The sequence below is a fragment of the Sphaerodactylus townsendi genome, linkage group LG03, assembly GCF_021028975.2.
Source record: "Sphaerodactylus townsendi isolate TG3544 linkage group LG03, MPM_Stown_v2.3, whole genome shotgun sequence".
NCBI classification, from domain to species: Eukaryota; Metazoa; Chordata; class Lepidosauria; order Squamata; family Sphaerodactylidae; genus Sphaerodactylus; species Sphaerodactylus townsendi.
In genome coordinates, this window is record NC_059427.1 from 97616510 (window position 1) to 97637901 (window position 21392).

General features: G+C 43.7%; 1 protein-coding gene across 2 annotated transcripts in view; it reads right to left on the reverse strand.

The window, feature by feature from the left end:
* SH3PXD2B (SH3 and PX domains 2B) overlaps positions 1-21392 on the reverse strand; it is a 134341-nt gene that overhangs the window by 40818 nt on the left and 72131 nt on the right. For both annotated transcript variants that reach the window (XM_048489861.1, XM_048489862.1), the window contains exons 4-5: positions 13397-13473; positions 5991-6082 (exon numbers count right to left, since the gene is read on the reverse strand). In XM_048489861.1, the coding sequence (XP_048345818.1) occupies positions 5991-6082; positions 13397-13473 (169 nt within the window). The remainder of the gene's footprint in view (positions 1-5990; positions 6083-13396; positions 13474-21392) is intronic.

Genomic DNA, 21392 nt, shown 5'->3' on the forward strand with positions numbered 1-21392 from the left:
AGCCACCACCTGGATGTTAATAACCCTAGCTAGGGCATTCTGATTCCTTTCATTTTTGGCCCTGGAACTCCCATGAGCATCCTGAAGCTGGTGGTCAATATTTTCTGATGGTTACACCTGCCACAAAGGGATAGATGGACACGTGGATTCTTTTATTAATAGAGATGCAGGGTAAAACTAGCCAAAATTATGTGTTATATTTGATTTGGATCAGGATCATATGGAATGACAGGTGGAATTTTTGTCTGGGGGCTTATGGTGGCAACCCTAACTCTATGAAATCAAATCCCTACTGAGCTCCCTCCCCTCTTAAAACCCCACCCTCTGAATGCACAACCTCAACTCTCCAGAAATTTCCAAAGTTGGCCCATACACTCCAATTGTTTCTCTGTTCACTCTTTTTCTATAACAGATCTATAGTCACAAATTGAGCAATTATGCTTGAAAATCAGTCAAATAAAGGCTACTAGACCGATCTGATTCTGTGCTCTCTACACACGAGTTATGGTAGTAGAGGGATTGTATGTCAATGGATAAAAAAATTCTACACCATTTCTACACCACTGGGCCACTGAAGAACCAGCATGGTGTAGTGGTTAAGAGCCGGTGCGCTCTAATCTGGAGAACGGGTTTGATTCCCTGCTCCGCCACTTGAGCTATGGAGGCTTATCTGGTGAACCAGATTAGTTTATGCACTCCAAAATATGCCAGCTGTGTGACCTTGGGCTAGTCACAGTTCTTTGGAACACTCCCAGTCCCACCTACCTCACAGGGTGTTTGTTGTGCCGGAGTGGGGAGGGGGGAAGGGAAAGGAGATTGTAAGCCCCTTTGAATCTCCTTACAGGAGAGAAGGGGGGGTATAAATCCAAACTCTTCTTCTTCCTTCTGAATGTGGACAAATGGCCTAGTAAGAATATTCTCATCTTTTTATTAGTACGTATCTACATAAAGCATATGGAAGCAGAATACTAACTTCAGCATGTGGATTTAAGCTAATTTTGGGCTTATACATAATGATCCAAAGAACATCGTAAGATGAAAAAAAATCTGTTTTGGCAAAAGGTGACCAAGCATAGATGCAGTATCACTGTACCATGGCCAAACAGAGTTATCAAAATAATTGCTATATTTGGCTTTTAATTTAGCAATCTGCATTTCCCCTGCCCATGTATTTGCTACTTTATGAAAAAGCATCTTCCTATTATTGCAAGACCTGGCTTCTTTTCAAGGTTCTGGGGACAGAGTTTATCTCTCCTATGAATTATGACATCCGGCCAAGCCCCAGATACAGCACCATAAACTGACTAATCTGCCTATCACATTGTGACTGGTAGGGTGGCCGTGTATCAGGCCATGCAGCCCTGCGCAAATTCTTCATAACACTCCCTGCAGAGGAGAGTCAAGGACTTTTATTAATTAACATTTTGAATTGTAGCTAATAAATACCCCTCAAGCATTCCGTCTGGGCCATGAAACACAACAGAGACGTCCTTGAGAAACAGTTTATTGCTGGCAGCACAAAGGAATCTATTAAAACACTGTTAGAACTGCAAGTTCCCTCCCTTCCATTTTCCTTATAGCAAAAAGGGCAAAGCACAGAGAGAAGACCTCCTTGCTCTCACATGGTCTTCAAGTCAAAATGAACAATTTAAGTCTCATTCTACAATGATCATCAAGCCCACAGATCCATGTGGCTGCTCAGGAAAGGCAAATATTGGAATGCTAGGACACTCAAGTTAATTAAAAAAATATCCAGCAGTTTTTATAATTTTGAAATTATTCAAAACCATTATTGTACTGTGCACTTGAACAAACTTTTTCTAGAATTGGTCACTTATTTATTTATTACTTTCCCTCTGATCTTTCCTCTATCAAGTACACAGATTCTCTCATTTGATCCTCATAATCACACTGCAAGACAGATAAGGCTGAGAGCATGAACCAGATGGAGACTGAGCTATAGCAATCTAAAGGCAAATTTGGGGGCACCTCTGAAACAACAGATTAAGAGTTGGTTTTTACACTCCACTTTCCTCTGTCTTTAAGGAGTCTCAAAGCAGCTTATAAACTCCTTCCCTTCCTCTCCCCGCAACAGGCATCTTGTGAGGTAAGTGGGGCTGAGAGAGTTCTGAGAGAACTGTGACTGGCCCAAGGTCATTCAACAAGCTTCATGTGGAGGAGTGGGGAAACAAACCCAATTCGCCAAATCAGAATCCACTGCTCTTAACCAGTACATCATGCTGGCTCTCAAACACAAAATAAACAGTTTGGGTTTCAGACTTACTAAAATGTTAAATCAGCTTAACGTAACTAAAAAGACACTACTGTATATTATTGCTGTTGTGAATGGGATACCCTGTTTTGTTTTTTTGTCTCAAGTCACAGCTGATTTATGGCAGCCCTGTAGGATTTTCAAGGCAAGAGTTGTTCTTAGGTGGCTTGCCATTGCCTGCTCCACATCAGGACCTTGGTATTCCCTGGAGGTCTCCCATCTAAATACTAGCCAGGGCTGACCCTGCTTAGCTTCTGCGATCTGATGAGATCAGGTAATCCTGGGGCTATCCAGGTCAGAGCTACCCAAGCACACATTCAGGCACTGCCAAGAGATGGCACAGATCTCTTACCATTCATGGCCTATTTTTATTTGCTATGTATATTGTCTGCACTTGTCTACAGGTATGGATTATACATGGCAATTGAGAACAATCCTTCCAGAATCTCATGGAACAAGATCTAGTCCAGGAATGTTCATGCCACAATATTCCCATTAGGCCTTAAAATGCCATAGGATCAGAGGTGGGATCCAACCAGTACTCACCACTTCTCTAGAAGTAGTTACTAATTTTTTCTGAGTGCTGAGAAGAGGTTACTAAAGCAACCTCCCTGCCCAATAGGGACTGGAGGTGTGTGCGTGCGGCGGCACCACTGTTTGAATCCCACCACCATTGGAACCTGTTATTAAAATTTTTGGATCCCACCACTGCATAGGATTCTCTATTGAGTTGACCATCCAGAAAATACAACGCTGGCGTGAGTTGGCACAGTTCAGCATAAGGCAGCTTCATTAGGGGAACAAACCAGAAGAAAAATCTAAGGAACAAAAATGATAAAGAGTTGAATCATCACAGAAAACAACAGAATGTGTGTGTGTGTTTAGGGGGGGGAATAGTCTGGAAGAATGGAATAAAATAATATAATGGGCTGGAGCAGACGGGCATTCCTCTCCACGCATGTTCTTGGGTGGGTCCCACAAATAATCATAAAAGTAGAACTGCTGAATTGAAATATTGTATTCCATTGACGGTGACTGAGAACGAGTGTGAGGACAGTCCTAGCCTCACGCTGACTTTCTCACAATGAAAAGCTACACCAGATTCACCAGGCTCTGAAACATTTTTTTCTGTTGTATACAGTAGTGAAGTTCAACAAAAAGTCCCCAGTGCCACCTATTCCATTGAAAAAGCTACAAAAACATCTTCTTTCTATGGCTTCCATCCCTGAGTTGCTACATTAAGCTGATGAATTACCAAAGAGCCATGGGTTAATGGGTAAGCAATACTTTGGATAGGATGGATGGGAACACAGATTGACAGCATGTTATTAGCTAATGGACTGTAGGGCTCTTGCACAATCTAATCAAGTAACTGGCAGTCAGAGAAGGAACTATGACAAGTCAAGAAAATAAGAGGTCAAGGGAAGTAAGCAATGTTAAGTATCCAAAGGCAAAACAGAGGTAAATATGCATTTAATGAGAACTTTTTGCAGACAATTTAGATGTTGAAGGGTTCTGTTCAGGCACAGAGTATAAACAACATAACCACTTCCAAAACAATATAAAACATTTCTCAATTTCATCTTGCACAACCAATCTTTCTTTGCAAAGCTGGCACACTCCAGCCACATAAAGAGAAGACCCAGGACTGGTGTTTATATTTACACTCAGAGCATGTTGCAAGAGGGCGTCTAACCACAAGCAACTCATCCTCACAAGACAAGTGTTCATCACATTGGGAAGGAGAGGTGATGCAGACATTCCTTCCTGAAACCATCTTGTCTGCATATTTCCCACTCAAAATATGAGGCTGTCATTTGTTGGGATGAACTGCTCTAAAGATTTGCAATGAGAAAGTGTCTTTTACTCTGGGCTGCTTTTGCAATGAACCATGACAGGCTGTTGGTAATCCTACCCCAAGCGGCTATTAAGCAAGTTAACAAGTTAAAGAGTGCTTAATAATAAAAAAATCAGTCAGGAACTAGGGGTTAACAAAGCAAATTAGAAGCAACAGAACAGCCACTGCTTCAGCATGTGGTTCCCGAAATGGGAGGTGTAACTAAGAGGTCAGGCCTACGGAGGAATAAGAAATTGCCACTTCATTGCTAGATGTAGGAGCTGAAATATGGGGCGAGTGTGGGGGAGAAACTCAGTGGATGAATTCTGTACTTCCACTTTCCTTTGGAGAGAGCAGGAACTATTTTTTCAGAGTTGGTGAGGCAAGGCCTGAATCAAACCTGAAGCTGACAGACCAGGAAAACTTACCTTGTCTTTTTTGCATGTGTCTAGCATCTTGATCAAACTGGGCCTTCAGGAACCCCACATCAGTATGCTAAAGATCCATAAACCATGAGAGTGTAGTGCTGGCATGCAAACCAAATGTGCTTAAGCACTCTGCGAGCATATCAGCTCAGTGCACCATGAGATGCTGGGTGCATGCAAAGTCGTACAGGTCAGTTCATTCTTCCAGCAAAATGCAACATTTATATGAGGCCTAGGTTCTCACTGAGAGTGGCAATGAGTCCACAAAGGGGAAATTTCCCCGGCGAGAAGGGCATAGCAAGGGAGAGAATAGCATATTCTACAGCAAAGATACCCGCCCATCTTCATGGCTGATCCAACAGACAAGCATTCCAGCAAAGCTGCTGATTCAGGCTGTCCCTCTTGCCCTTGCCATCTGTTCCTTCTTTTGCTATACCCCACTGCTGCATCCTTTAGTACTCTGCAGCTGGAAGCTTCCTGCCTCAGGCAATTAGCTGTTGGCCACTTTGGTTGCTTCCAGAGGGATACAGCAGCAGCAACACGCAGCATAGGAAAGGAGTTTGCATGACCCCTTACTGCACTGCTTGCTCTGCTGCCATTCCTACTTCTGTCCCTTCCTGTTATGTCTGTGTATTGCATGCACAGCCACTCCTTCTTTAAAAGGTGCTTTTTTGTCCAACTTCAATGTAGTGGTACAGTGCTACTCAGCAAAGAGGCAAGGGGAAATCCCTTAAAAGGGCTGAAAGGAGGGGAGGAAGGAAGAGCATAATTCTGCCATTTTTGCTTTTAGTATTTATTTATGGTCATAGATCAATACCATTGGATGAAACAAACCAAGTTCCAGAATAATAAAATGCGAGACATTCAAGGAGAACTCTGCCATTTTGAATGTAGGGCTTTCCCTCATCTGCATGGTAGCTACAGGGGAGATGTAGACAGATACTCCACCAGCAGTTACTCCACAGGTTTGCCTTTCAAACAAAATGAATTTTATCTTTCCTCCTAAGGGGAAGAAAAAGAGATGTCAGACAAGCTGTGCACAGACTGGGCACATGGTCATTTGGATGTTCCTGCTTATCACAGGAAAAGGGCGGGGCATGCTGCTGTCCATGAGGAGGGGGGGACTCCAGTGTGGAAACTGTTATCCTCTTTCAGCCAGAACAGAAGACAGCAAGAGTGACCATGAGGAAAAGTGAGCAAGTGGAGAAAGGCAAGATCAACAGGCTTCATGTCAGTTTAGTACTGAAAGTGTATTTTCAGGATATTCACAGCAGTAAGCCCCCTCCTAACTTTTTAACATTAGTATAAACTTCATTAGTAAAAGTTATATTTGTAGAAGTTCATCTCCTCCTCCTTTAAAAGTTACAGGACTTTAACTGGAGTGCTCCTGTAGGGCACATATTGCAATATTAGTATTTTCAAATGCAGCTGTGCCAGCTGCTCCTAGCCAACTTACTCTTTGGGGGGATTTAAGTCTTCTGGTCTTGTTTCAAAGAACTGAAGAACCTCATCACACTGTGAGATGTACGGGGGCATCTGGATCAGAGCCTGCAAATGAAAAACAGTTTGAAAATGAAGAGCTGGTATGCCAATCACACAGTAAACACCTGGCACCCAGTTTCTGCCTGGACTATATAAAGCAGTGGTTCTCAACCTTCCTAATGCCGCGACCTTTTAATACAGTTCCTCATGTTGTGGTGAGCCCCAACCACAAAATTATTTGTGTCTCGGTTCCTGAGACCATCGGAAATATGTGTTTTCCGATGGTCCTAGGCAACCCCTGTGAAAGGGTTGTTCGACCCCCAAAGGGGTCGTGATCCACAGGTTGAGAATCACTGATATAAAGGATAGGCCAGGTACACTCACAATTCCATATACTGCTCATCCTCAAAGATTTGCTACAATAGCACCAGAAACTCGTCTCAATCCCCCATCTTCTGCAGCAAGGATTCTGATTCCCAATTATCTAACCAATCACCACAACACACTTTGAGATACATAAAAAGCAACACAAGTGTCTTAGCACCTAGTGCTCACCACCCATTGCAAAGGCAAAACTAGAATTCGCATCACAGCCTTTGTGCGGTTGTTGCCACATGAATGACAGCTGAGCAAACTGCTTGCTTGCCAGCCTCTTTTCTCTACCTTAATCCCACTCACAAATGGATTATGGCATGTGTGTTTTCCATGGGCATTTTGCAAATGCATAAAGCCCTGGGGGAAACAGCTGAAAATCTTTGTGTCCTCCCAGAGCTGGTTCCAGATTTTGAGAGGCCATGGGCAGGGGATAACCTCCCATCCTCTGCTCACACCTCCTTTTCATCTTTCGAACTCACCAGCTGCATATATGCCATTCCCCTGCCTGCTCATGAACCCATGCTTGCAGGCAACTGCACACCCCTTCCTCAACAGCATTGCATGGTGTGCATTGCCAAAAGGGCAAATGTTGTAACTGTGCTTTCTTGCATCAGTCACACACACACACACACACACGCACGCACACACACACACACACCTCTGACTTCTGTAACTTTCTGGCCAGTTTCAGAATGCTTCGTACAGCCCCCCCCCCCCCCACCCATATTAGTGAGTAGCACTGCTTTCACTGCTGCACTGAGCTAAAACTTACGAACAAAATAACTCAAAATATTTAACAGCTCCTGTTCCCCTTCCCAACTACAAACATTGTTAGCATTTTTTGTTGTTGATAAGTCACACCTGACTTATGGCGACCCTATAGGGTTTTCAAGGCAAGAAGCATTCAGAGGTGGATTGCCACTGCTGGCCTCCATTTCACAACCCTAGTATTTCTTGCAGGTCTCCCATCCAAATGCTAGCCAGGGCAAACCCTGCTTAGCTTCTGAGATCTGATGAGATCAAGCTAGCCGGGGCAATCCAGGTCAGAGTATTGTTAATATTATGGATCCTATAACCAATGGTTTCCAGAACTTATTTCCTCTTTATAATTCCACAACTTCCTTGTTACTATTTAAATAATCTGTCAGTGTTGCATACCAACAGAATTAAAAACAAGTCCATTCTTACAAGTACCCCTCTAAAATAAAATACCACCTTGTGACTGCCCACATGCACAGTTAGTGTAAATCAGTCCTTTAACTGAATATTTCCCAGATTTCATTTTCTCTTTGCAGTTCCAATTTTTTTTAAATGAACTGATGAAGGGACCATGTTGCAAGACATTTTATAATGGTTGTGCAACTTAGAAGGACAGAACACTGCTAGCCACATTAGAGCTTCACCTCTGATCACTGTAGCTCAGCCTAGACAAACAGAATAGTAACGTGACTTACAGTTCGCTCATTTAAAAAAGTTACATCCTTCTAAGCACACTGAGGCTCATTCTGCACATGCAGAATAATGCACTTTCAAACTGCTTTCAGTGCTCTTTGAAGCTGTGCGGAATGGCAAAATCCACTTGCAAACAGTTGTGAAAGTGGTTTGAAAATGCATTATTTTGCGTGTGCGGAAGGGGCCTGACATTAGAGAACATAGAAGGATGTAGCCCTATTTGGGACTGCATTGCTAGTGACTGTGGATGCCCACTTAGCTGGCAGATGCTTATGCTCACGAAACAAAAGCACAGTTCCAATCCTGAAAAGGACACAGAGAACAAAGTGAGATGGGTTTCCAGTCTTCACTTCTCCAGAAGGAACCAGGAATAAGCAACAAAGGCGTAGCTCCAAGGGGACGCAGGGGGATGCACAACGCACCAGGCATGCACCCCGGTGGGGGCATTCCAGGAGTGTTCCGGGGCGGGGGCATTCTGGGGTGGGAGAGGAGGACACACCAGTGCACCGGGCGCTTTCTCCCCTTGCTACGCCTCTGATAAACAAAACTAGTTCTTGGAACTGCTCACTAGTCAAAACACTGGAGTATGTCTAAAACACCATTGCCAAATCATTTCAAGTGCACTACTAGGGCTTTCACAGTCCACACCCGACAAGGTAGTACTACAATTCTGCCCAAATATTTAATCAAACCAGGCCTAAAAAGGAACAAGACAATGTAGGAGATGCCTGACCGCAATGATTAAGCAGCGATGTCATTTGGATTTTCTGTAAAAAGCCTCGTGTATAAATAAAGATTCCAGACAAAATGCCGAATGTGAAAGCAACGTATCTTTAAGTGGTTAACACAGCTATGTGGCAATCTGCTGTTAAAATGGTTTTCAGAAACATGATGAAACTCTCTCAAATATATAAGAGCAAAACAAAGAAACTGCACTGCAGTTTGTGCCTGTCTAGAACTAGGGAGACCTGGGTTCAAAGTCCAGGAAGCTCATTAGCTACTCTGGGACCAGCCAGATCTCCCAGTCTAGCCTACTTCACAAGTTTGTCGTGAGAATAAAATTGGATAGAGAACCATTTATGCTGTCCTGAGGAAAATGATGGTTATAGTAGAATAAATAAAAATAGAACAATATATTTAGTTATTCTCAGGATACATTTCATACCACAGCGTGAAGTTTGAAACGTATTTTCTCCATACTTTTGTTGATTTGAGATCTCTAAAGCAATCTCAGATTTATGGACAATCTTATGAGGAAGGAGGGGCAGACAAAAGCTACAACTGATTAGTTCCAGTCAAGGAATGCCTTTAATAGTGTCATCAGGGTGTTCTAGAACTGTGCTGAGAAATGAAGCTGTCCCTTCTTTCCCAAAAAAAGCAAACGAGAAACAACTACTGCTTATGCAGCTTTTGGAGAGGATGTGGTTACAATTAATTCCTGTAACACTCAGCGTTTACTATACATCCACAAACCACAGAAATCTCCATGATTTTCTTTTTAAAAAGTGGGTTAGTTGGAGTACTATTTCCCCATGTTCTACATGGGAGAGAAACCAATGCCAAAAAAATTGTTCTGTTTGGTGGTGCCCATATCATTTCTATAATGGCTTGCTCATGTGAAGGCGTGATTTTACCCTCCCATTTCAGAAAACAGTACAGTTAAGCACCAATAGCTGGAGGGCCAGCCAGAATGCACACTTCTTTCCCTGCAATCCCAATGAAGGGTGGGGAGGGGACACTAAGTAGTCACAACATCATCAGTCATGGTTGTTATGTTTGTCATATGTAATGCTATTAATGGCATCATTTTATAGCAGACAGCTGCAGTCTCTGATTTTTTCCCAATTTAAAATGAAATCTTGTATATACATGTGTGTGCCAGTGCCTATTCTAAGAGTTTTCCTAAAACAGTGGTGGCGAACCTTTGGCACTCCAGATGTTATGGACTACAATTCCCATCAGCCCCTGCCAGCATGGCCAATTGGTCATGCTGGCCGGGGCTGATGGGAATTGTAGTCCTTAACATCTGGAGTGCCAAAGGTTCACCACCACTGTCCTAAAACAAATGAATGATTCAGAAACTTTATCTATAAATTCAATTTACTATGGATTATAAATGTAAACTATGCTGAGCAAGAGCATTAGAGAAGGTATGCATACAGTAAAACAAGAATTTTTAAAAGTATAATTGCAAAGACCTGAATGATGAATTCTCGGGCTTCAACAGAGACAAAGGAAGTCATTACATAAATCATAATATCTCCACGCATTTCTAATTTTAATGGCTTAAATCAGTAAGAAATAATTCAAATTGCTAATGTACTTAAATTAACGCCAACAATCACATGTATATTTTAAAGCTCTTTAACTCTTGCTTGGGAATATTTCCCCACATTGTTTAATGGGCCATGCACCCATTCTTGGTAAAATGTACACCACTCTTCCACCTAGAGCAGACAAGCACAATTATATCTAAACAAGAAGTCTTCACTATTTCAGTTCTATAATGCTGTGAACTTTACACTTGCCAGAACATGATCCTTCAAACAAAACAAGATTCGTAGAAGGGAACTGGGATATGAAACCAATAGCCCAATCCAGAGTGGTGTGCGGGGGGAGGGGGTCTGAAGCGATTGCTGGAGGCAGTGTGGCCTTATGCCGGCGGAAATACACTCCCTGAGGCACTTACCCCAGTGAAGGAAAAAGTTGCTGGAGGGTGGCTGCTGCAGACTCCCACAGCACCCAGATGCAGTGCTGAGAAGTGCTTCAGCACTGCCACCAGCCCCACTGACAGTGGGGAAGTTCCGGAGGTGTGACTGACATTCAGAGGCAAGGGGTAGGGGAATGATGCCAGAGGCGGAGTGAGGGGAAACTGCACGCCCCTGCCGCAGCTGCGGTCACCCCCGCCACATCCCAGAACACCCCCACCATGCTTCCGCCATGCCTCTGCTGAAGCGCCACCCGGGGAATCGCGCCCCCCACCCCATGGGCACTATGCCACTGAATGGTGCCCAGGGCAACACCTGCTCCAGTCGCCCCCTCTCCCTGTGCCCCCCATGCCCCATTTACCTTAGCTGGCTGGAGCCTGCTGTTGGCTGCCTCTCGGCCCAGCCCCACCAGGCTGCTCTTTCAGCCAGCGGAAGCTCCTCCAGCGGAAGGAACAGCCTGCTGGGGCAGGGCCAAGGGGTGCCCAGCGGTGGCCTAGCCAGGCTGCTCCTTGGTCAGTGGTGGCTCTGATGGCTGAAAGAGCAGCCTGGCGAGGCGGGCCGGAGGGGAAGGGTGTGTGTTGGGATGATTCTCCACCCCCCCACGTGACTAGCTGGCATGCACCTGGGGACATGAGACCCCACATGTCCCCATGAGCCTGTGCTGACATTGCCTCTAGGTACGAGGCAGACCAGGGCATGGACTTATGCCACCCTTTCCTCTGACCCCAATGGAGGGCTTTTCAGCTGTGAGGAGGTTTTGCTTTGTAGTTTGCATCCTAGCACCACTAGAGCCTTCTGGAGATGGTGGGGTGGTGCTGTGGTGGCAGCGCCAGTCCTGGCCACCAGGCTCAGGATTGGGCTGCTAGAGAGCATAGAAAATAACAGGAAGATTTCTAGCAACATGGGGCCATGGGAAAACATGAGATACAAAATAAATAAATAAAACTTAAACTACAACTCTCTCTCTCTCTCTCTCTCTCTCTCTCTCTCTCTAATGTATGCATCAGTAAATGGTAAATGGTAAGTACAATCCACAGAAAACTGCATTTTTGAAATCAAGTAGATTCTATACAAGTAGATTCTATACATTTTCCAGGAGAAACCACAGACAAGAAGAGCAGAACATGTCATGCTACCCAGTCGATGGAACAACAACAAAGCGGAATTTAAGACATCTACTCATCCCATTTTTCTCCTTCATAAATGCACACCAACAACAAACAGAGTCTCAAAACTACTCAAGTTGTGAAATCAGTCTAGGTTTGAACAAGAACCACTCTGGGAGTTTTACCAAATAAACACTTTGGGAGAAAAACCAAAGACCATCCCATGGTGTTGGAAGATAGGAATAAAGTTAGTGGCCCCATCTTGGAGGGCGGCTGAAAGAGCTTGGGGGAGTGGCATGGCCTTGTGGTGGTGCATTTGCCCCCTCTGCCACATAAGAAATCAGGGCTGTTACAGAGCAATGCTGACATCCATTTGGAAGCCAGTGGCAGGGGTGGGGAGGCCAGGGCACTCCTGGGGGGAGCTGATTTTAGTCAGCTTCCACCCAGGGTTTAGGGCTGGGAATATGGCATCCAGGCCCTCATACTTTAGCCCAATGGAGGGCTTTCCAGTGGCAGGGGTTTGCTTTAGTTTTCCCTGCCTCCCTGTGCTGGCAGAAAGCTCTCTAGGGATGGTCTGGGCAGTGTGGCAGCTTCACCAACCCCTGGACGCCTTGGGCTTCGGATGGGGCTGTAAGATGCCTTTGAAATGATACCAAATCCTTAGCCCTAACCAAAAAATGAGTTTCGCCTCTTGATAAGTCTCTTTATTGTGACCCATTCTTAATAATGTTACACTGATAGATGAGGGTAAGGTTGCACTTTTAGATCAATTAAAGCTTTAGATTCATTTTCCAAATACGAACTATGCAAGGTTACTGAGGTTAGATCTTGAGAGCAGAGCAAAATGATCACAAAGCAGGCCAATACAATGAAGTATTCCTAAAAATCATAATCTGGCAGGAGAGTTTAGCACAAACATGCACCATTTCAGCATTCCCTTGCTGTCACTGTAGATTTTAGCCCACCTTAAAGCATCCATCCATAGGTCAAGCGCTGTATCCTAATAGTTCAGACCAGCTGCCATGTCTCACACACAGCTTTCCTCCATGTCACTGGGGCAAGAGAAACCAGGAAAAAACTGACTTTGAACAAGGATGAAGCTTGGCTTGCAACTTCCCAGTATTTTGTGGTTGGCCCAGTACCCTATGGCAGCCATTTCCTGATTATCCCCAGCTCTCAATGGCAGCCATTTTGTGGCTGCCTAGTCTCAAAATTGTAAGTGTCCACAGATTCAACAAGATTGGGCATCCCAGTATACTTCATTGTTTTCAAACTTCCTAATTAAGATAAATTGCTACCAGAACAGACTAGCACTGGTAGTAGTATACATTAGAACACACTCATATCTTCCCCTGTGGTTACTGTGGCCCCTCAAAAGACCAGCAGCAACTGTCAAAATACCTCATCCAAGAAATTTTACCAGCTTTGTCTTCTAAGCCTTTTGCATAGTTGAACAGAGATAGTAACCATGAGAGCTATGATTTGGGTGAGGAAAAACCCTATCCCCTTGCAAATGACATTTGGAGAATCTGGTACTGTAATTCTGCACTGAGGTTTATACTTGTTTCATCAACAGCTGTGTACTAGCCTCTTGGGGACTATCTTGTCAAAAGGAAAGGCATGTTTTCCTCCAAATAGATTAACAAACAAAACATTAAGGGAACTTTGAAGAGATGTCTCTTACAAACACCAAACATGTATCTTAATTACCATCACAAAAGAAGAAAAACATCACTCACCTTACAGTACTCATCAATTGGAATAAGGCGCTTGATAGCAACATCACGGATGTGACTTCGGCGAAACAGGATCTTGCCTGTTCAGACAAGAAAGAGCAATGCTAGTAGTCATTGGTTGCTTGAATAATACTGTTTGAGCTGCATTATGAACCACATGAACAGTTTAATAGAATTTTTCTTTCCAAACTTTCTCCAGTTTTTAAATGTATGATTCATTTATTTGTGTTATTTATAGTCCACCTTTCTCTTTGGGCGTTAAGGTGGATTATACAGAATCAGTCAATAAAATCAACAGTATGGGACATTCAATAAACAAAAAAAAAACAGAACTGAAGCAAAACTGGCATAGTGAGTATATAGTGAGTATTAACAAGGCACATTAAATTATGCAAAAGTTACATAGTACGATCCTATTTACCGGAAGCTACGTCACTCATTTTGTGAATTATTTTGCACGGTCCAATCCTACTGACTGCATACAAAAGTCTTCTTGAATAACTCAGTTTCCCACAGTTTCCTGGAAGCCGGGCCGACCAGAGCCTTCCTTCCACAGGCAGGTCATCCCATAAGGTGGGGACCCCAAGGAAAGAGGCACACAGAGTTGTCAATACCTGCAGAAAGCCCTGCAGGTCAGATGGGGGAAGCTGCAATGGTGGAGAATAGGGGCAAAGAGGGTCCTGCAGATTTGAGGGCCCACGGCTATGAAGGATTTCGTATGTGATAACCTATACCTTAAACTGTGTCTGGTAGCTAATAGGCAGCCAGTAGAGCAACTGCAAGATGGGAATGATATGCATGCTCTTTCTAGTTCTCGATAATAGCGGAGCTACAGCATTCTGCACCAACTGGAATTTCTGAACTGATTTTGAGGGGAGACTAATGCAAAGTGCAGTATTCAGGTTAAATTGCCGTGTTGGCACTTTGCGATAAATAAGTGGGTTTTGGGTTGCAATTTGGGCACTTGGTCTCGAAAAGGTTCACTATCACTGGTCTAGACTGAGTGGGAAGAGTCAGAGTGGGAAGAGTTTTTTGTAGCTACGTTAGCTTGCTTCTGCAGAATAATGTTGGGTCTAGTGCAGGGGCCATGCTGGCAGGGGCTGATGGGATTTGTAGTCCATGAACATCTGGAGAGCCGCAGGTTTCAGACCCCTGGTCTAGTGAAACCCCAAAGCTCTTAACTGAGTCAGTGAGGGTCATCTGAACTCCATCAGAAGGGCGAGCACAATGTCCTTCAAGATCTTCATCTTGCTTTCTAGCATCACCACGGGCTTTTCAGGATTTAGTTTTAATTTGTACATTCTTAGCTATTTTACCAGAGCTTCCAGGCAGTTATTCAGGACCTCAACTGCATCACCAAGAGACTGGGATAAGGATATGCAGAGCTGGGTGTCACCCACAGACTGGAAGCAGCAAATCCAGCATGTCATGGGACATCCATGATCCCCATTTACCCCCCAAGGGCAAAGCCTGGTCTACTGGCTGCTTTCAGAGTGGGAGTCAGGCTTTTGGCTCAGTAGCCCCAGCTGACATTGCAAAGTAATCCTCCAAGAGAGATAGCTGCCAGCAAGGAGACTAAAACCTTTGGAGTTTAGGGAGCCATAACAGCTAACTGTGTACACTGCAAACCCTGAAAACACATGAATGCCAAAAAAAAATGGCATTCAGCACCAGAGAGCACAATTTTGCTTTTACAGCCTTGCTGTAGAACTGCTGATGGGTCCATAACAGATGTCTCAGATAAACAATCATCTCAGAGAATGGTAATATTTAGCCCAACAGATGTTATTAGCATATAATTATAGGGCACAGATAGACTAGACTAAAAAGATTAAGGGATTACAGAAGCACAATATTCCAAGTAACAAGTATTTATCCTCCCACAATTTTGCTATCCAAACAGGAAGTCTATCTGTTAATAAAAAGCTGATTACATCAAAATTCCAAATTAGTAAAAATTTTACCATGTCTCCAGGCAGGCAGGAACCATTATAAACCCAAGCACTCAAGTAAAGAGTAGATGCAAAGGGCCTGCTACCGGCAGGCAAAGGGGAGGACGCAATTCCTGCAGTTTCACAATTTCTCCTCCCTCTTCCCTAAGGCAAGTACATCCTTTACTTAACAGGCAGAGGTACAGCAAAAATATCTGCAGGTTTTACTGTGGGGTTACAACAAAAAGCCCATTTGGTAGACATGTCTCGTTCTCTTACAAAGATTAGCTATAAAGGAAGTGGGTTTAAATAATTTCTTAATCCCAAGTATTCAATGCTACTGGTCCACATATTAGATCAGATACCTGCAAGGATGTTACTCTGGAGCATACAGGGCAATACAGTAAAGAGGTTCATCTAGTCTAGGCTTCCCTTGAGTACCCAGGTTCACCACCTGACATAGCTATCTGATAACAAAAAAGACTATTAATAATTTATAGTGGAAGAAAATAATAGAATCAACCAGGTAAAATGTAAAGATACTTAAATGATATTTGTTAAGGGAACAAAAAATGCAACCTTAGCTCAGAGAATGCAAATGCATGTCAACTAAATTCTCTTCGCCATAGCCATTAATGACAGGAGTGAAGACAAGGCACATTTGGTTTGTGCTTTCACTGCACATTATCTATCAGTTCCTAAATTCTCTTTGCCTCCACGAAAAATATAAAGTTACTTTTCCATTCAAAAAAAATTAAGTTACGATTCCCAGGAAACAAATTTCTGCATTTGATACCCGCTTCATTTTTACATTGTGAATTTTGGGAGGCAAGTACATACAGCTTGAGTTACACACAAAGAGAAAAAGCTGGTATGACCCAGGGGGAGTTGAACAATACAGACCAGACCATTAGTCCATCTAATTCACTTGTCTACCAGGATTGGCAACGTTTCTCTGAGGTTTGAGACATAGAAAGCCCTTTCTGAGTTGCTTCAACTAGAAATTCCAGGAATTGGCCCTGTGATCTTTAGCTTGCAAAGATATATTCAGTTCCTGAGATATAGCTCCTCCACAGTAGGTCAGTTCCTTTGAAGCCTTCGCTTAGTTTGTCCCACTGATTTCAACAGAAAATGAATCATTACTAACATTCATGAAACAGACCCATTGTGTTTTGCACTGACATTACATAGTAAAAGCAAACCAAGTGAATTAGATGAGTTAATACATAGTTTCTACAAAACTCTTATCAACTGTTTTTAAATAGAAATAGTCACAGTTGTGCACAAAAATAGGAAGTTAAAAAAGAGTTATGACTAAATTCTGGGGGTTGTGGCTCACCAGGTCAGATTGGGAGCAGGGACTGGTGAGTTCAGGTTTGCCAGCCCAAAATGGCACAGCTAAGGAACCAGGGGTGAGATGGAACCATCCGCCTGCCTGCACACTCCTGCCTGCCTGCACACTGCCTGCCTGCACACTGCCTGCCAATTGGCCAAGCTGGCAGGGGCTGGTGGGAATTGTAGTCCATAACATCTGGAGTGCCAAAGGTTCACCACCACTGTCCTAAAGTCATTCTGTAAACTGCTTAGGGTTTAATGCTAATTCCCTTGACAGCATAACTCAGAGATAGTGTCCCACCAAATCTGTGATGTTATGAATCTGTCCCCAGCACAGCTGTGTTAGTACAGGGACCAGCGATTAATCAGTGCCAGGGCAATGACAGGGGAGGAGTAGGATTATTCAGCATCTTAAGCCTCCTCAGCCACACCCTGCTGCTCATGTAACTGTACATGGGTTAAAAAGGCCTGCGCTTCTGCCAAACAACCATGAGCCCTTTTGCCTTGCAGGATCAGAGCCACACCCAAACAGAAACTGCAAAGAGAGTTCCAGAACAACCGGATAAGTACTCGGTCAATTGCAGTTGCCATCTCCCCCACCACTATAGGGGGCAGGGGAAGCAAAGGAAGCAGGAGAACATCTCGATGGCGACACTCTGTCCAAATCATAGCTCATACCATGTGCAGAGTGCTTGAGCCGATCTGCCTTATGCTACTATTGCTGAACATTATTTAATTACTGTCCTATTAGCTCTTAATAGGTAGCCCAACAGAGGTAAAGACCAAGATATATCCCATTCAAAGTTACCTACTCAACCTACAAAATGACTGAAAGCTACTGTAATCAGTATGTCCCTAGCTGCTCAACTGTGTGATTGCCCATTCTTTTTGTAGCCAAGCTCCTGCATCCTTACAAGCTGCTAAACAGATAATTATTTGGGGTGTTGTGTACTTTTCAGGCTGTATGGCCAGGTTTTAGTAGCATTTTCTCCTGACGTTTTGCCGGCATCTGTGGCTGGCATCTTCAGAGACAATTCTTTGACCAGATTCTTTGTACCTGTCATGAACATGCTCTGGTTGAGAACGAGAAGCAAAGGGTGAGTGTAAATGGGAAGTTCTCGCAATGGAGAGATGTAGGGAGTGGTGTCCCCCAAAGATCCGTTTTGGGACCAGTGCTCTTTGGAAGTAGGGGTGGTTAGTGTGGTGGCCAAGTTTGCAGATGATACCAAATTATGTAGGGTGGTGAGAACCTCAAAGGATTGCGAAGAGCTCCAAGTGGACCTTGATAAATTAGGTGAGTGGGCTAAGAAATCGCAAATGCAGTTCAATGTAGCAAAATGTAAAGTGATGCACATAGGGGCAAAAAATCCAAACTTCACATACACGCTACAAGGGTCAGTGCTATCAGTCACAGACCAGGAAAGGGATTTGGGCATCTTAGTTGATAGTTCCATGGGAATGTCAACTCAATGCATGGCAGCTGTGAAAAAGGCAAACTCTATGCTGGGGATAATTAGGAAAGGAATTAATAATAAAACTGCAGAGATTGTCATGTCCTTATAGAAAGCAGTGGCGCGACCGCACTTGGAGTACTGTATTCAGTTCTGGTCGCCACATCTCAAAAAGGATATTGAAGAGATAGAAAAAGTGCAAAAGAGAAGGGCAACGAGGATAATTGAGGAACTGGAGCACCTTCCTTCTGAGGCGAGGCTGCAGCGTTTGGGACTCTTTAGTTTGGAGAGGAGACGTCTGAGGGGGGCTATCATTGAAGTCAATAAAATTATGCATTGGGTAGAAAATGTTAACAGAGAATTTTTTCTCTCTTTCTCACAATACTAGAACCAGGGGGCATACATTGAAAATGCTGGGGGGAAGAATTAGAACTAATAAAAGGAAACATTTGTTCCTGAATCGTGTGATTGGTGTTTGGAATATGGTGCCATTTATGGAGGAGAAGTCGATCTATGGCTACCAATCTTGATCCTCCTTGATCTGAGATTGCAAATGCTTTAGCAGACCAGGTGCTCAGGAGCAGCAGGAGCAGAAGGCCATTGCTTTCACATCCTGCATGTGAGCTCCCAAAGGCATCTGGTGGGCTACTGCGAGTAGCAGAGTGCTGGACTAGATGAACTCTGGTCTGATCCAGCAGGCTCTTTCTTATGTTCTTATGATAAGCTCTATTTGTAACTGTGCTGCCTGTCAAAAATATAGAAGTCTTGATAGACCAGGAGAGGTACTGGAATTTGATAGACAGGGGTCTATCTGCAACCCCTGAAAATGAATGTTAGCTGTCTGCAGCGTTGGACTCATAGTGGCTTAGGTTCACAATCCCCGCTTGTGAAAGTTGCCCAAGGCCAGGTGCCTTACCAGTAACGTACTGAAACCAGGGTTCTTTATCCAGATATTCTCAAACAGTTGAGATTTTAAAAAAATTTAAAAGGAAAAGAAATTTTAAAAAATCAGTTCTCTTTCAGCTCTAGACAGTTCCAAGTAAAAAAAAACAATACAATACAAGGCTATTCAGCCTAAGGCAGAAGACTAATAAGAAGACAAGAACAACAATGAGAAAATCTTAAGAAGAATCCTTTAGGAAAACAATCTCTGTTTAAAATGGCGTCAGGGGTTTTATAGAATTGGCTCATCTAGGCCCTTTTGATCAGTAATTAACCAATTGGATGTCAAATAGAGTTGAGTCTTAATCTAGATGGTAAGGGAGATGACCCGCACCTGAGCCTTCTTGGCAATTAAGCACTATCTGTCCCGTTTAGAATGTGGCCTTGTAAAAACCAGTTCCATTATCTGAAGAATAACACCACTTAAACTAAACACAGACACAGTTTAAACTTTAGCGCAGCCAAATGGTTGCATTGTAAATGACCTAGCAAAACCAAATGGTTGCCCCATAAAAGACCCAATATACAAGATAAATGATCTCTAAGTAAGCTTAAAGGAATATATATACTTTCTTCACACCACTGATCACAGCTGGAGTGTGATAAATCCTATCGGTTACATGATGGGGTAGAGAAGAGATTATGGAGCACAGGGGCTGCTAGCAGTGGTAACTGACTTCATAAATCCATCAATGGAATGTCTAGATGAGAAGGTAGTAACCAAAGTTACTGGAATCTGGAGCAGCCAATCAACTTGAATAGTGTATATTGAGCGGGTGACTGTGAAGAGTCAAAATATCAGCTGCAGCCCCAAAGCTCTGTACAGCTTGGGAACAGCCTCCTTTAATGAGAACCTACTCACATATGAACCCCCCCCCCCACTACAGTAATCTTAGGAGGCCCCGCTTCATCAGAGGTTAGATGAGAGGTAATCCAAGAATGGGGTTTCTCAGTTATGGCATCAAAATTATGGAATTCCCTAAGAACATAAGAACAAGCCAGCTGGATCAGACCAGAGTCCATCTAGTCCAGCTCTCTGCTACTCGCAGTGGCCCACCCCCAAGGAGACTGACCCCCTCTATCACTATCTTCCACCAGTAGGTAAAGACTTCTTCATTTTGTTTAGAGTTTCCTCAATGACTCTTTCCCCCCATATTTGTGTTTGTGCTTTGTTCAGTTTTTTGTATTATTGTGTGTGTGTGTCCATTATAAAATTATTCTAATGCTCTGACCCTTTGCCACCTTGGTGACCCTAAACTAGGTGAGAAAGTGGCATATAAATGTTTTAAATAAATAAATAAAAGCTCTAACTAGGACTGTTAGGCAGTTAGCCCCTTGTATGCTAAGCCTGTGCTTTCCCATGGTACTATGTCCACCTTTGCAGCCTTTCCTATCCTATTATATATGACTGGCCTGATGGAGCATCCAGCTGTTCCATGATTAGTATTTTTTTTCAGCTGGCTTTAGAAGAAGAAGAGTTTGGATTTATATCCCCCCTTTCTCTCCTGTAGAAGACTCAAAGGGGCCTACAATCTCCTTGCCCTTCTCCCCTCACAACAAACAGGTGGGTGGGGTTGAGAGAGCTCCAAAAAGCTGTGACTGGCCCAAGGTCACCCAGCTGGTGTGTGTGGGAGTGCACAGGCTAATCTGAATTCCCCAGACAAGCCTCCACAGCTCAAGCAGCAGAGCCGGGAATCAAACCCTGTTCCTCAGATTAGAATGCACCTGCTAATAACCACTATGCCACTGCTGCTCCTTCACTTAAAGGGATGTTCTGCAATGTGTGAAGTGAGAGTTCCATTTCTTCCTCTTCCATTCATTTTGCTTGATGGGCTTGCTGCTGGCCAAAACAGACATGGGCTTCAAATCTTTACTCCTGTTTCCGCATAGGAGCTTCTCCTCACTGAGGCAGTAGGGAAATGATAGGGATGGTTTCTGTGAATGTGCAGTTGTGTTCAAGAAATCCCTTTCCAGGCCATGATTCTTCCACCCACCACCAGCACTGCAGCCCTTGCTTGGGAGAGACTTTGGACTTGAGTAGTATGGTAAATTACCATGATTCCTTTGCTATGGGGCTGTGTTTGCAAAAGGGAATTCAAGCCCCCAGCTATGGAGTTCCCAGGAGTGTGGTAACTCTAGGACTCCTGTTGGGCACATCAGTGTCTTTGGTACAGCTGAGGACACTGCCAGTGAACTGCCTTTGTTCCTTTTTTTGTTCTGTGGGTGGTTGGATGTAACAGAGGAGAAGGTGCTCACCTCCAGTTCCAAGTTCTCCTGTTTGCATGGAGTTTCATTCACTACAGTACTCTGAAGCAAGGTACAAGACCATTTAAAACAAAG